This window comes from Mus caroli, unplaced genomic scaffold, assembly GCF_978045245.1.
Source record: "Mus caroli unplaced genomic scaffold, Mus_caroli_1 scaffold_19, whole genome shotgun sequence".
Lineage (NCBI taxonomy): Eukaryota > Metazoa > Chordata > Mammalia > Rodentia > Muridae > Mus > Mus caroli.
The window spans coordinates 32,211,091-32,226,493 of NW_028227274.1; the positions used below are offsets into that span (position 1 = coordinate 32,211,091).

At 42.9% G+C, this 15,403-nt stretch overlaps 1 protein-coding gene across 2 annotated transcripts in view; it reads left to right on the forward strand.

Moving 5' to 3' along the window:
- Positions 1-15,403, forward strand: part of Kdm3b (lysine demethylase 3B) — a 60,644-nt gene that overhangs the window by 1,307 nt on the left and 43,934 nt on the right. For both annotated transcript variants that reach the window (XM_021150261.2, XM_085833606.1), the window contains exon 2: positions 15,212-15,379. In XM_021150261.2, the coding sequence (XP_021005920.1) occupies positions 15,212-15,379 (168 nt within the window). The remainder of the gene's footprint in view (positions 1-15,211; positions 15,380-15,403) is intronic.

Genomic DNA, 15,403 nt, shown 5'->3' on the forward strand with positions numbered 1-15,403 from the left:
TTAGGATTAATGTAGTTGAATGCTGCTGGTTTCTGTGGACTGCCTTTCTCTCTGATCGGCAATCTTTGGGGTGTTTTGTTGTTGTTGGTTTGATTTGATTTGGTTTGGTTTGGTTTTTTTTGTGACTTGTTCCCTGGATCAAGTTTTCCTCTCCTGTTTGAATTGACTAGCTTGGATCCTTCTCCGGGATGTATAATGAAGGCTTGTTAAGGGTATTTATGAAGCTTTAGTGAAGTGAATTTTTAAAAAGATGCCACAAATATAAGGGGTTCAGGATGTAGTAAGATGGAGTTTGACTAAATTACTCTGCCCTTGGGTTCAGATCCAGGCAGTTTCTTTCTGATTCACAAATTCACCCTTGGAAGTAAATCGTTCTTCAGATCCACCCTTATGTGCATACTCTGACCTGAGCTGTTGTCTTTCCAGGCTTCTAGACTGGAAGTTACTTCCCAATTCTTTGAATAGTTGTTTCCCTGTTTCAGCCATCAGATGAATCGAGCTAATGAGCTGTGCACCTGAAATGGCTACCCATTCACTTTGGTGGTGTTGGTTTCCCTGAGGGCAGAGGTTTTTGAAGTTCACTGAGTGTTGGACACCTACTAGGGCTAAATTCCCAATGTGTTTACCTCTTGGCCAGTAGGAAGTGGGTTTTCCCTAAGCAGTGAAAAGCTTGCAGTGGTTTTTGGAATAAAACAGGTTGTTCTTACAACTGTGTGCCGTCTTGTATGATGCAATGTGAATCTAGAAGCAAAGGTAACTTTGGGTTGGGTACATTTGTGTTTGCCACACTTTTATCCAGTCACATATATAAGAAAAGTCACAACGAAAGTCTGGGCCTTTAAGGTTTCCCAAAGCCGTCTTGCAGAACTGTTCTAAGGTCCTCCTAATGGCCATGTCTAGTGAGGGAGCCCAGGCTGCCGGCTCGTTTTCCTTTTTCATTGACGAGAATGCCTTGGACTCTGGGCATGTGGACCTTTCCAATTTGCACCACACATTGTAGTAAACACAACTGTCTTCCAATCAAAAGTGTTCTTCCTGTACTCAAGGGTGGAGTTTGCCAGCTGCTGGCCTGTGATTGGGCAGATTTTCTTTCAGTTACGTTTAAGAGGTTTTCAGGCGTGCTTAGTTTTGAGTACTGCATAGCAGGGCGCCCCCTGTTAAGGATGAGTAATTGAGGGTTGGATGAATGAGTTTCTGAACTGATTGAAAACACATTGCTCAATTTTAGGCCCCATTAATACCCTCTCTCTAAATACTTGTTGACCCAGAAATATTTAAGAGCATACTAGTGATACATTTAATGAACCTGTTTTTTATTTCATTACTAATGTCATATGCTGCCTTAAGAAATGATGTGAAAAAAAAAATGAAAATACTCCATTTCTTGGTAATTTCCATGAAGGTCTGAAGAGTGGGTGTCTTCACCAGTGAATTTCTCTTTGACAAGCAACTGCTGATAATTTTAGCCAGATACAAACCCAATTCCCCCCCCCCCCCTTCTCTTGGAATAGTGGCTTTGTCGTTCAAAATATGTGTTTTCTGTTTTTTAAAAATTATGTTGCAAGATTGTTGATTTTTTTGCATTTATTTTATTTCCTAATCTAGTTGTACACTTTGAGTTCGTAAGTCATTATTAGTCCATGTAACTCCCAGAGTCTTTGGGAGTATTATATATATAGGGGCAGTAGACACACAGAAAAAATACCATGGATGTTCTTTTGGGCATAATAGTACAACTATTTACAGAATGTGAGAGTCATAGACCCGAGAGCAGGGCATTTCGACCCGGCCAGCTTCAACTTACCAAGGAAGAATGTGAATTTTTTTCCTATAAAAAAATAACTTATACTTACCAAAAAAATGAGGACAAAGATAGGGTTGGAACAGTCGGAGGTGTTTGTCTAGCATGCACAAGGCTCAGGGTCAGTTCACACTGTAGAGACTTAAGGCTGGTGCTGGGCTGGGTGCACACCTGCAAAGCTCTTCTCCACAAATACATTGAAACAAACGCTAGCTGACTACACAGTATCTGCCAGCAGCTCTAGAAACAAACAGAAGCCTGTTTTATTTTCTGTGAATGAGTATCTTTGCCTATATGTGTGTGTGTGTGTCATTGCTTGCCTGATGCCTGAGGTGTGTGTGTGTGTGTGTGTGTGTGTGTGTGTGTGTGTGTGTGTGTGTATCATTGCTTGCCTGATGCCTGAGGTCAGAAGAGTATGTGTGATCTTCTGGACCTGGAATTACAGACAGCTGTGGGCCACCATGTGGGTACTGGGAACAAAATCTAGGTCCTCTACAAGAACAGCCACTGGTCCTAACCACTAAGCCATCTCTCCAGCCCTGCTTTCTTAATTGAACATTATATATACCATGGATATAATAGCTATATAAATATATATGTATATATACAAATATATAATAGCTATATATATATTATAAACATGTCCCAGTTCTCCTCAGCCCTCCCAGGGGACTTCCACATGCTAGGCAAGTACTGTGCTGAGTACTGAGTAACACTCCCAAATTGTTGTCATTTTTTATAACTACTTCATACTTCATGGAATGCGTATGCCATCATTTAGTAATTTATTTTTATTTCTCTTGGTGGAATCCACTTTATTTGAATTTTTTTTTTTTTTAGGTTTTTCGAGACAGGGTTTCTCTGTATAGCCCTGGCTGTCCTGGCACTCACTTTGTAGACCAGGCTGGCCTCGAACTCAGAAATCCGCCTGCCTCTGCCTCCCGAGTGCTGGGATTAAAGGCGTGCGCCACCACGCCCGGCGTTTTATTTGAATTTTTGTTTTGTTTTCTGGAGGAATAGTGAACATCCTTATCTGCCTTTTGTATATTCTTGTGTTTTGGTTTTGTGATCCAGGTTTCTTTTGTGATTTTAGGCATCCAAGAGTGAGATTGTCAGGTTGAACGTGTGTACTTTTATTTCATTAAGTAATGCATGAGTGTTTCCCAGTCACCAACAGTGATGGAGGGCTGGTCTTCTTCTTCTCTGTCAGTATTTGCTGTTGCCAGTCGGGCAGTGAGAAGTAGTGTCTAGCGTGCTCATGACTGCTGTCTCTATGGGTGCAGTTCTTCTCCTTGCTTCCTCCTAGTTATGCATCTTCCCCTCCCTTGCTAAATGAACAGGGTTTCTCCATTCTGAGTTCTTTATATTTCTATTAACGCTTCTAGTATATTGGTTAGGTTGGGTTTTTGGTTTTTGTTTTGTTTCGGGTTTTTTTGTTTTGTTTTGTTTTTGAGACATTTCTCTCCATAGATAGCCCTGGTTGCTCTGGAACTCGATCTGTAGACCAGGCTGGCCTTGAATGCAGAGACCTTAGTTTACACTGGGATTAAAGGCTTGTACCACTACCTGGCTTCCCCGCTCTCCCTTTCTCCCTCCACCTACCCACCCAGTCAGTCAGTCTCTCCCTGTCTGTTGGTCTGGGTCTCTCTTTCCCTTCCTCTCTCTCCCCAGTCTCTCTCTCTCTCTTTCTCTATCTCACAATGGCTTCTAAGTTTACTTGCTTGGAAAGGACTTTCTAAGACTTAAGATTTTATAATTATTCTTAATATTTTCATTTTAATCTTTTTCCCCATTTTTTGGAAACATTCCCACCATCCCACTATGTATGTATCCCTGGTGTGCTTGGAGCTCATTACATAGACCAGGTTGGTGAACTTAAGTGCTGGTTAGTATTAAAGGCATTCTCCATTATTCCTGCTGGCTTTGATCATTGGATCTACCACTCACCTGATATTTTTTATTGGATATGAAATAGGCACTCTGATCTACCCTTTCTCTTTCCTACTGACTAATCGATTATGGCGTCCCCACTGTTACTAACGAAACTCTGCTGTGGTGCTGCAGTCGGGCTGACCGGTGCTTTTACGTGTGGCATTTGGGTGACTCTGCTGTCATAGCTGTCTTTAGCTTCAGGAGTTTCAGGGAGGACTAAAGTGTATCTGCCTTAATGTCTTAACTTTTTTTTTTTTTTTTTTTTTTTGAGACAGGGTTTCTCTGTGTAGCCCTGGCTGTTCTGGAACTCACTTTGTAGACCAGGCTGGCCTCAAACTCAGAAATCCACCTGCCTCTGCCTCCCGAGTGCTGGGATTAAAGGCGTGCGCCACCACCGCCCAGCTTAATGTCTTAACTTTTAATCTTTAATTTTTGTTTCAGGGTCAGAATGGCTCTAAAAATCGCTTTGTTGTGATTTGGAATATATAATAATTGCAGTACCTGGCTAGTTCCGTGTGATTCCTGTCTGGAGGTCCTCTATGAGGAATAAAGTGTATCAATCTTCCCTACCCCCTAATTCTTTTTTTCATGCAGGGTCTCACTATAGATCCCTGGCCTGGAACTTGATATGTAGATCAGCTGGTCTTGAACTCAGAGACCCACCTCTCTCCGCCCTGTAAATGTTGGGAATTCAGGTGTGGTACCACACCTAGTTTATAGAGTTTTAGATAAACTGGGCGTGGAGCTGCATGCCTTTAATTCCCAGCATTTTGTAGTATAGCTTTAAATGCAGTGAAGTTCTTCTCATTTAGTAAGAACATGTACTGCTTAATTGGATCCCCTTTAAAACACCTATCAACTTAACTTCAGATTTGTGTTTTTTTTTTTTTTTTTGGTTTTTCGAGACAGGGTTTCTCTGTATAGCCCTGGCTGTCCTGGAACTCACTTTGTAGACCAGGCTGGCCTGGAACTCAGAAATCCGCCTGCCTCTACCTCCCGAGTGCTGGGATTAAAGGCGTGCGCCACCACGCCCGGCTCAGATTTGTTGTTATTGTTGGACAAAGTTTCAGTATGTAACTTGATTGTGTAGACCAGGCTAGAGCTCACCTGCCTCAGGTACTGGGAATAAAGGAAACCACCACCACTCGACTTTTGTTCATTTTGTTTGTTTGTTTGTTTGTTTGTTTTTCGAGACAGGGTTTCTCTGTATAGCCCTGGCTGTCCTGGAACTCACTCTATAGACCAGGCTGGCCTCGAACTCAGAAATCCGCCTGCCTCTGCCTCCCAAGTGCTGAGATTAAAGGTGTGTGGCACCATACCTGGCTCATTTTTTATTTTTATTTATTTTTTAAAATATATTTCTTCTAAATGGTCTTTTTTTCTTTTTTTAGATTTATTTTTATTTATCTTATGTGTTGAGTACACTGTAGCTGCCTTCATGCACACCAGAAGAGGGCATCAGATCCCATTACAGATGGTTGTGACCCTCTGTGGTTGCTGGGAATTGAACTCAGGACCTCTGGAAGAGCAGTCAGTGTCCTTAAATGCTGAGCCATCTCTCTAGCCCCCTTGTTCATTTTTTTTCCCCCTTGTTCATTTTAAAAAAACATTTCTTTTGCCTGGTGTAGTGGTGAATTGCTATAAACCCAGGCCTGAGGAGCAAGAATTTCAGGCCAGCCAGTACTGTAGTTCATTGTAGGCCCACAAAAGAAAACTAAATAATAAGGATCTTGCCTTGTAGCTCAGGGTATCCTGGAATTTTCGAAGCCCTTTCCTTAACTTGGCAAGTACTGGATGGATATCAGGTGTGCTCTACCAGGCCGTCTCTGCACTGCTTGTTTCAGCGTTGTGCAGCGAGCCTGTCCCTGTCCCTGTCCCAGCCCCTGCCCCTGCAGTGACCTTCTCACCTTCCTTATCACACCATCACAGCTTCCCTTCTGTGCTTGTGTGGGGTGGGGTGAGTTTGTTCTTGAGACAGTTACACTATGTAGTCTTGGCTGGCCTGGAGCTGACCTGCTTCAGGCTACCTATGTCTGGCTAGGTTTTGCTTTTGTTTTTAAAGTCAGAGCCTTGGCTGGCCTTGGTCTGGTGTTACAGGTGTGTGGTACCACTCCAAGCTAGATATTTGTTTATCAGTGATTCATGTCACACACTCCTCATCTGCCAACTGCCTGCCTTATGCACGTCTATGCTCTGCTAGCTGTTCTGCTGGTTTAGGTTTCCCTTCACAAATAGACCCCAGGTGGGAGATAAGAACCCCTTTCTGTTGTTGATTTTAACAGTGGGGTGTGTGGGTGGGTGGGGGTGGTCTGTAGGCTTTGCTGCTTTAAGGTCTGAGCACACTTAACTAACACCTGTCGCTCCTCAGTTCCCACTGCCTCTGATAGCTCTGTGGCTTAAACCCATCATGCCTTCTGCCAAAGCGTCCTTTACTCTTGTTCCCCAAATGGGTGAAACCTCCCTGGTTGTTTAGTAGTGACAAGTGGGGTGGCCTTTTAGTTTTTCAGGAGCATAAGCTCCCTGTTTTTAGAGACGTAGTAGGTAATGGGGCTCCAGGGGACTGAGTCACTAACCACACTCTCTGGGGACGATTTGAGGCCCATATGCAGGGTTATTCATTTACAGCAGAGGACACACCTGTAGAGACGAGGAGCCTCATCTGCTCTAGAAGAAGGATCTTTGCCTTGTGAAGAATCAGACAAGGAAAATCTGATGTGGCCCAGAGATACTTAGAGACAGCAGCCCTCATTCTGTGGTCTTCTCTTTCCCTAGTGCTTCTGTCTTCCAGTGCTTTATTCTTGTTCCTTTTGAGATAGCCTTGATATGTAGCCCAGGTGAGCCCTGACCAGCCCAGCTTCCTGCTTGTTGGTATTACAGCTACTCCCCTGGATGCCCAGCCTGGGCTTAAAGGTTTCTTTTCTTAATGGCTCTGACACGAGTGGAGTGTGCTTACTTGTGTGTTCTCTCTCTCTCTCTCTCTCTCTCTCTCTCTCTCTTTTGAGACACCATCTTTGTATGTAGACTTGACTGACTGAAACTCTATATACCAGGCTGGCCTAAAAATCCCAGAAATCGCCCTGGCTCTACCCCCAAGTGCTGAGATTAAAGGCATGCCTATCTTTGGTTTGTTGTTGTTTGGGTTTTGGTTTTGGTTTCTCATGGCTTCCCCAAAAGAGTTATTTTAAGTTCAGACTAGATCTCACTGCTAGTAAATTCAGTATCCATATATTGACCTTATGTCTAACAGATTTGGGACTAGGGTGTAGCTCAATTGGTAGTGTGTTTGCCTAGCTTCTTGAAGCCCTGGGCTCCATCCTCCACCCCACAAAGGTGTGGCACACTCACATAACTCCGCCCCAGGGAACTAGAGGCTGGAGGAGCAGCCATTTAAAGTCATTAAAGCTGCAGATTGAGTTGAAGAGCACCCAGGGCTACTTGAGACCCTACCTCAAAAAGGAAAAGAAATCTTACAAATACATAATTTTTTTGCTTTAATTATGCATATTGTTTCAAATTTATGGCATTGTCAGTAGTTTAGTATTAACTTTTAATTTTTACTTTAAAATAACAGCATGCATTATTTGTACAAAATAATGAATTTGTCATGACATTTTCTATGGAAACAGTTGACCTCAATCATATTCACATATATCTCTTTCTTTTCTGAGCTGGGGTGTCTGTGGGTTGGGAAGGAGACCTTTCTGCCCTCTGCCTCAGCCACCTAAATGCGGAGAGATTACAGGCATTTACCAACATGTCTGCCTTGGCAAAGAGAAGTTTTTGTTTTTGTTTTTGTTTTTTTTTGGTTTTTCGGTTTTTCGAGACAGGGTTTCTCTGTGTAGCCCTGGCTGTCCTGGCACTCACTTTGTAGACCAGGCTGGCCTCGAACTCAGAAATCCGCCTGCCTCTGCCTCCCGAGTGCTGGGATTAAAGGCGTGCGCCACCATGCCCGGCAGCAAAGAGAAGTTTTGAGTGTGGACTTCTCTGTGTGTAGAGTACTTAGATCATTGCAGGATGGTATCACTAGACCGTTACATGGTTAGAATTTTTAGATACATTTTTATGTTTTCTTGTTTTATTTAAGATAGTGTCTCAGCCTAAGATGGCCTGGAACTTGTGGGGGTTTTTGTTTTTGTTTGGGTTGTTTTGGTTCTTCCTGGCTTCTCCAAAGGGTCATTTCAAGTTCAATCCAGATCTCACTGCTAGTGAGTTCGGTATCCATATAGTAAGCCTGGGCTTCACAATCCTTCTTTAGTTTCAGGAATGATAGACTTAGAGGGTTACAGGCATGTGCCACGATGCCCAACACTTCTTTTTCAAAGCTACTCCCAATTTATACGTGGCCAGTAAGGAACACAAGGTTGCTTAGGGAATAAGGGCTAATCCTCACGGCAATCCTTTGAGGCCCTTATTGCTCCTATTTATAGGCAAAGGAAATGAGGCGCAAAGAGGCTGAAGTGTAAACGTGGGGGGAGTTGGGGTGCAGTTCCTTAGCTTTGATTTCACAAAATGTTGTACACGTTTGAATTTTACTCAGATTAACACCATTACATCCAACATTTAATATAATTACTATATTACATTTCATATACTGTGTTAGATGGGTATGAAAAGATATCTCTTGAAAATTCAAAGAAACTATAAAGAGAAAATTGTTATTTACTTAAAAGTAGCAGCCTGTAGACTTGCTTCATCACCTACTGTAGCTGTCCACATATCCTGCAGTTTTGTAAAATTGTACATAATCTAGAAGTTTGGAATCTTAGCAATTCATGTTTTGTTTCCTTTACATTCTGACATCATCATATCCTGTCATTCTTTTTTTATATATTTATTTATTTATTTCATTTTATATGAGTACACTGTTGATGTCTGCAGACACCAGTAGAGGGCATCAGATCCCATTATAGATAGTTGTGAGCCACCATATGGTTGCTGGGAATAGAATTCATGACCTCTAGAAGAGCAAGCAGCCAGTGCTCTTAACCACTGAGCCACCTCTCCAGCCCATATCCTGTTATTCTTATCTCTGAATTCTCAAGTATACTTTACATTCATACACTCTTACTGGTGTTTTTCATCTTATTTCTTTGTAAATGGTATTTCCTACAGATCACTCTCTTAAAAGTTTATCTTTTAAGCCTAATCCAAATTTAATTTTTCCTCATAAAAATTGGTTACATAAATAATAAGTGAAATAACACTTATTGAAGAGAAAAAAAATCATGTTTTTTACCCATAAATACTTGTCTCAGCCATAACTAGAGAAACCTCTTTTCAGTGAACTTCTGTGAATGTACAAACTCATGGTGGCACAAGGTGCTGAGAATAAAGGATGATGTTCATCCCTAAAGACGACATTTATACAGTCCCTCTGAGCTTGGAGAGCAGAGTGGGAGGAGGGACAGAAAGAATGTAAGCGCCTCGAAGGCAGGGAGAAGGGTTGTGAAATAACATTGTCTCTGGCAAGACAGAGCAAACCTTTGCAATCATGAATTCATGGACCTGCAGTTACTTGTTCTGGATTTGCACCAGGAGTCAGGTGTAGATGAAAGAGGGGCTTTGGGCTTATAGACCATCCTCTTCATTAACTATTGGCTACTGAAAGGTTTAGGGAGGGGGCACTCGTTGCTCTCAGTTGTATACCCACTGGTGACCCCACCAGGCTCCAGCAGATAGTTCCAGTCCAGAGGTGGCCCTGGTAAATTAAATGGGTCACAAAACAAAAGTCATGAATCTGAAAGACACTGCTGGGGAGGAGTGTGAGGTATGGTTAGGAGATAAGTCTGGGGAGAGGAATCAGGCTATATTATGCACATGGATGAAATAGCAGAGCAAATAAAAAGTCAAATGTGACCCCGCTCTGCTCAGTTTTCCTGCTTGTATCTGCCTGCCCTCAAATCATCTGCAGCTTTCCTTTATCCCCATGTCTGGACAGTTGTCTGTTAGCTCCCATATGTATGTATGTATATATATATATATATATATATATATATATATATGGTTTTATTTATTTTATGTATATGAGTACACTGTAGCTGTCTTCAGACACACCAGAAGAAGGCATTGAATCCCATTATAGATGGTTGTGAACTACTATGTGGTTGCTGGGATTTGAACTCAGGACCTCTGGAAGAGCAGTCGGTGCTCTTAACCACTGAGCCATCTCTCCAGCCCTAGATACCACTTTCTAAAACTCAGATTTATTTATTTAGGTGTTTTCGAGGGTTTCACTGTGTAGTCTGGCTGTTTGTAGTGTGGACTAGCCTTGAATTCACAGAGATCCACCTGCCTCTGCCTCCCAAGTGCTGGGATTAAATGCCACTACCACCTGGCAAAACTTCTCTATATTATTTACTTCACAGTATCTGTTGTATTTTAGTCATCTAATTATAAGGTGCATTGTAATTTCATTTTGATTTTCTGTTTAAACTGAATTTATTTTGCCAGGTAGCATTGTCTTGTGATATCTCCCTTACCTTAAAACTAGAAGAATGATGGTTCTTTGAAACTCTATAACCAAGCGACCTACCCTTAGAATCATCGAGGGACTGTTCGTAGCTGGACGGTAAAAACAAACAGAATTAATAAATAGAAGAATGCATCCACCAATAGACCAAAATAAATATAAAATAAAAATAAAAAAATGTGTAAAGAATAAAACATAAGCAAAAATCCAGTTGAGTGTGCTGGCATTTACGCCTGTAATACTAGCACTCAGTAGGCAGTAGACGTAAGAAGATAATGTTCAAAGCCAGCCTCAAGTAAGTAGTGAGACTCTGTCAAAAACAAAATGCAAATGATACACCAAAGGGTGTGGTTGACTTCATCCGCTGCCAGAGAGCACTGATAACTTGGTAAAGACATCCAAATGTTTGTCAGAAGCAGTCAGGGAACCTAATCTGGCATGGTGGTGCACACCTTTATTTTCAGCTTGCAAGAGCAGGCGCTGGCAGATCTCTTTTTTTTTTTTTTTAAAGATTTATTTATTTATTATATGTAAGTACACTGTAGCTGTCTTCAGACACTCCAGAAGAGGGCGCCAGATCTCGTTACGGATGGTTGTGAGCCACCATGTGGTTGCTGGGATTTGAACTCTGGACCTTCGGAAGAGCACTCGGGTGCTCTTACCCACTGAGCCATCTCACCAGCCCAAAAGTAGCTATTTGGGTTTTTTTTTTTTTTTTTGGCAGATCTCTTAAAGACTGTCCTAGTCTACAGTAGTTCTGTGATAGCCAGGGCTACACTAAAAACCTAAAAAGGGGGCTGGAGGGATGGTTCAGTGGTGAAGAGCCTCTTGTAGACCTGAGTTCAGCTCCTAGCTTCCACATCTTGTGGTTCAGTGTAACTCTTGCTCCAGGGAGTCAGATGTACTTTCTGGCCTCTATATATTATAGGCACCTGCACTCAAGGAACTTGGCACATACACACATGATTTTTACTTTATTTTATGTGCATTGGTGTTTTGCCTGCATGTATGTATATGTGAGGATGTCATATTGCCCTGGAATTGAAGCTACAGACAATTATGAGCTGACATGTGGTTGCTGGAAATTGAATTTAGGACCTCTAAAAAAGCAACCAGTTTTCTTAACCACCGAGCCATCTCCAGCCCCCAAATAAATCTTTTTTAAAAGGAAAAACAAAACAAAACAAAAAGTGAAAGACTGGAGAGATGGCTCAGTGGTTAAGAACACTTACTACTCTTTCAGGGAACCTGGGTTCCTTCTTAGCACCCATATTGGCTCGTTCACTGCTGAGTAGAAGCTCAGGTCCAGGGAATCCAGGCTTCTTCAGGCACCTGCACTCACACACCTATCCTATCCACCCACCTGTACTATCCACCCACCCGCACTCTGCTTTGTGTTTGGTTTTCATTTTTGTTTTTTTCCAGATAGTTTCTGTGTGCAACATCCCTGGCTGTCTTGGAAGTGATCTGTAGATCCAGCTGGACTTTTATTCTAAGAGATCATCCAACCCTGCCTTTAACTGATGGCCTTATACCACTCCCTACTAAGATACCTACTCTTCTCTTTTCTATTTTTTTAAAGCACCTACTTTTTAAAATAACAGCTTCCAATGAGAGAGAGAGAGAGAGAGAGAGAGAGAGAGAGAGAGACCCTGTTTCAAAACATAAAAAGGGAGTGGGGTTGGTTTCTGTAGAGATGGCTCAGTGGTTAAGAGCACTGAGGACCAAGATTCAATTCCCAACAGTCATATTGAGAATCAGCCATTCGTAATGCCAGAACCAGAGGAACTGATGCCCTCTTTGCCCTCTTTAGGCCTCTGGGCATACATGTTGGTGCACAGACATATTCAGGTAAGATACACAAATGGGAACTAAAAATAACTGGGGCAAGCTGAGAGGTGGTAGTGCGCGCCTTTAATCCCCAGATCTGGAAGGCAGAGGCAGACAGATTTCTGAGTTCAAGGTCAACCTGGTCTACAAAGTGAGTTCCAAATCAGCCAAGGCTACACAGAGAAACCCCATCTCAAAAAAATAAAGATAGGGTAGGTAGGTAGGTAGGTAGGTAGGTAGGTAGGTAGGAAGGAAGGAAGGAAGGAAGGAAGGAAGGAAGGAAGGAAGGAAGGAAGGAAGGTAGGTAGGTAGGTAGTAGAAGACACATAAAAATAAAATGTGGAGGAAACAGCTCTGCAGTAGAAAGCATGTACTGCGCTGGGAGTGGATCCGAGCTTGGTCTCCACCACAACTGCCCACAACTCCAGCTCGCCTGTCTTTGGTGCACCACTCACACGTGTATAATTGAAAATGAACTATATCTTAGACTAAAAGAAACACTGTCAGTTAAAGGAGCTGTCTTTGCCAACAGATTGCATTTTTGTCTCCATTCTTCCCCTGTGCCATGCTTTTGCCGTCCTCCTCTAGAACAGTGGATCTTTTGTGGTTTTCTGTGATCTTACCTGCTACAAAGTCTTTTATCAGTGGATGAATGCAGCTGTCTCTGCAGAGCAGTTGGCATGACCTCCCTTATCTTTGAACTCGTAATTGTTGCACAAAACTGTTGTAGTTCCAGGACAGATGCCCTGTCCAGGCTAGCATAGCAGTCTTGGTCTCTTCGCTGGCTTTACATAATTCTAAGCTTCCATTCCTCTGTCACCCACTCTTACACTTGGATATTCTTGGACCTGGCAAGTGAGGAACATTCTCCTCTCCCTCTCCCTGCCCCCTCTCTTGTTGTGTTGTGTTGTGTTTTGTTTTTAGTGATTTCAAGACAGGGCTTTTCTGTGTAATCCTGGCTGTCCTGGAACTCACTCTGGACCAGGCTGCCCACAAAAACAGAGATCCACCTGCCTCTGCCTCCTGAGTGCTGGAATTAAGGGTATGCACCACCACCACCAGGCTACACTCTTACCAGTTATAGTAAAAGTTCTTCTTAGAGACAGCCAAAATCCAAAATGATGATTACAGGACAGACATGAAGTCAAATTACTACTAACAGTGTTAATCAAAACTGAAGCATTTTTAAATTTTGTTTCTTTGTTTGTTTTGAGACATATTTCAGCAAGTCTCCTTTCTAGCTGGGTAGTGTGGAACTTGCTGTGTAGAGCAGGCTGGAACCTAGTCTGGAGATGACACCTGGGTCTGCTAAGATTAACAGCATGCACTCGACTTTGTTAACCTTTTAACATGACATTTATCTGTGTATGGGGTGAGAGAGACGTGCATATATGCCAAAATACCTATTTGGAGGTCAGAGGACAGTTTGCTGGAATCGATTCTCTCCTTGTACCAGGTGTGCCCTTGAGGCTCAAACTCAGGTGCCAGGCTTGGTGCCAGGAATCCTCCACCCACTGAGCCCCTCACCATCCCTTACTGTTGCTGATTTTGAGTTTATACATTCTGATCTAAGGGCACTGAAGCAAGTATAAACTACCATTGATGCTTTGTCTTTGGTTCTTTCATTGCGGGCTTGGGTTTTTGTTGTTTTGTTCTTAGAGGATGAGGTCTCACTGCGAGTATCAAACTGGCCTCCTGCCTCTGCCTCCAAAGCGCACCACCGGGCTCTGGTGGGTTTTTGTTTGGTTGGTTTTGGTTTTGTTTTTTTTAAGGTTCATTTTATTTTTATTTGTATGTTTCCCTTTTTGTATGTATATGTACTACATGTGTGTCTGTGCTTAAAGAAGCCAGGAGAGGGTGCCAGGTCCCTAGAAACTGGAGATGAGCTCCAGGTGCTGAACCCGGCTGGGGTCTCTGTAATGGTTTCCTTCCTTCCTTCTTCCAAGTTTATTTATTTATGTATATGAATACACCATCACTCTGTTCAGACACACCAGAAGAGGGCATCGAATCCCATTACAGATGGTTGTAAGCCACCATGATGTGGATGCTGGGAATTGAACTCTGAGTCTCTGGAAGAGCAGCCAGCTCCTGAGCTGAGCCATCTCCCCAGCCCTGTTAGAGTTTCTTTACCACTTTCCAGCATCCTTCTAGCTCTCATTTTTTTTTTTTTATGATGCCTTTTCCTGCCTAATGAGCATAAAACTGAGTTAGACCCTTGTAGCACATAAAGCCAGGTGTGCCTACAGGTACATATCATCCTAACTGAAGTCAGTGTGGAATACCTGAGACAGTGTATCAAAAAAGGAAATGTTCGGAGGCTGGAGAGATGGCTCGGCTTCAGGAGCACTGACTGCTCTTCTACAGATTCAGAGTTCAATTCCCAGCAACCACATCATGGTGACTCACAATCATCTGTAATGGGGTCTGATGCCCTCTTCTGGTGTGTCTGAAGACATTTACAGTGTACTCACATACATGAAATAAATAAAATCTTTTAAAAAAGGGCGGGGGGAGGGGGGAAGCATTGGAGCAGTCAGGTGGCTCAGCTGATGAGACACACTTACTACCCAGCCTGCCGACCTGAGTTTCGTCTCCTGTGAGCCGCATTCTAGGAGAGAAGTGATTTCTACAAGTTGCTCTCCAGGTATAAACTCTGGCACGGACACACAAAACAAGAAAATGAATGTACTCAAAGTTATAGGGAAATGTCCTATTAGGTAATGACACTGGCCACCAAGCCTGAGTTCTGTCCCTGGAACTCACACAGTGGAAGGCGAGAGTCAGCGCCACAGCTTTAACTCTGACCTCCATATGCATGCCTCCTGTGGCATACACTCCCAATAAGTCTTGTTTCCTTTCCATCTTTTAAGTAAAAGAAAATATTAATAAAATGACCTTAGAAGTAAGTTTATGGCCGGGCGTGGTGGTGCACACCTTTAATCCCAGTACTTGGGAGGCAGAGGCAGGCGGATTTCTGAGTTTGAGGCCAGCCTGGTCTACAAAGTGAGTTCCAGGACAGCCAGGACTACACAGAGAAACCCTGTCTCGGAAAAAAAAAAAGAGAGAGAGAGAGAGAAGTAAGTTTATGGAAATTTTCTTCATCTGAGGCACCTCAGGGAAATTGTTTTTATGTATTGCACAATGTGACATTGGAACTGGCTTTAATACTTTTGCAGATCTTTGTGGAGTTTGATGGCTGTAATTGGAAGCAGCACTCCTGGGTTAAGGTTCACGCTGAAGAAGTGCTTGCACTTCTGCTGGAAGGCTCACTTGTTTGGGCTCCCCGGAAGGACCCCGTCCTTCTACAGGGCACCCGTGTCCCAGTTGCCCAGTGGCCAGCCCTGGTAAGTAGCTTTTCATTTCATCTT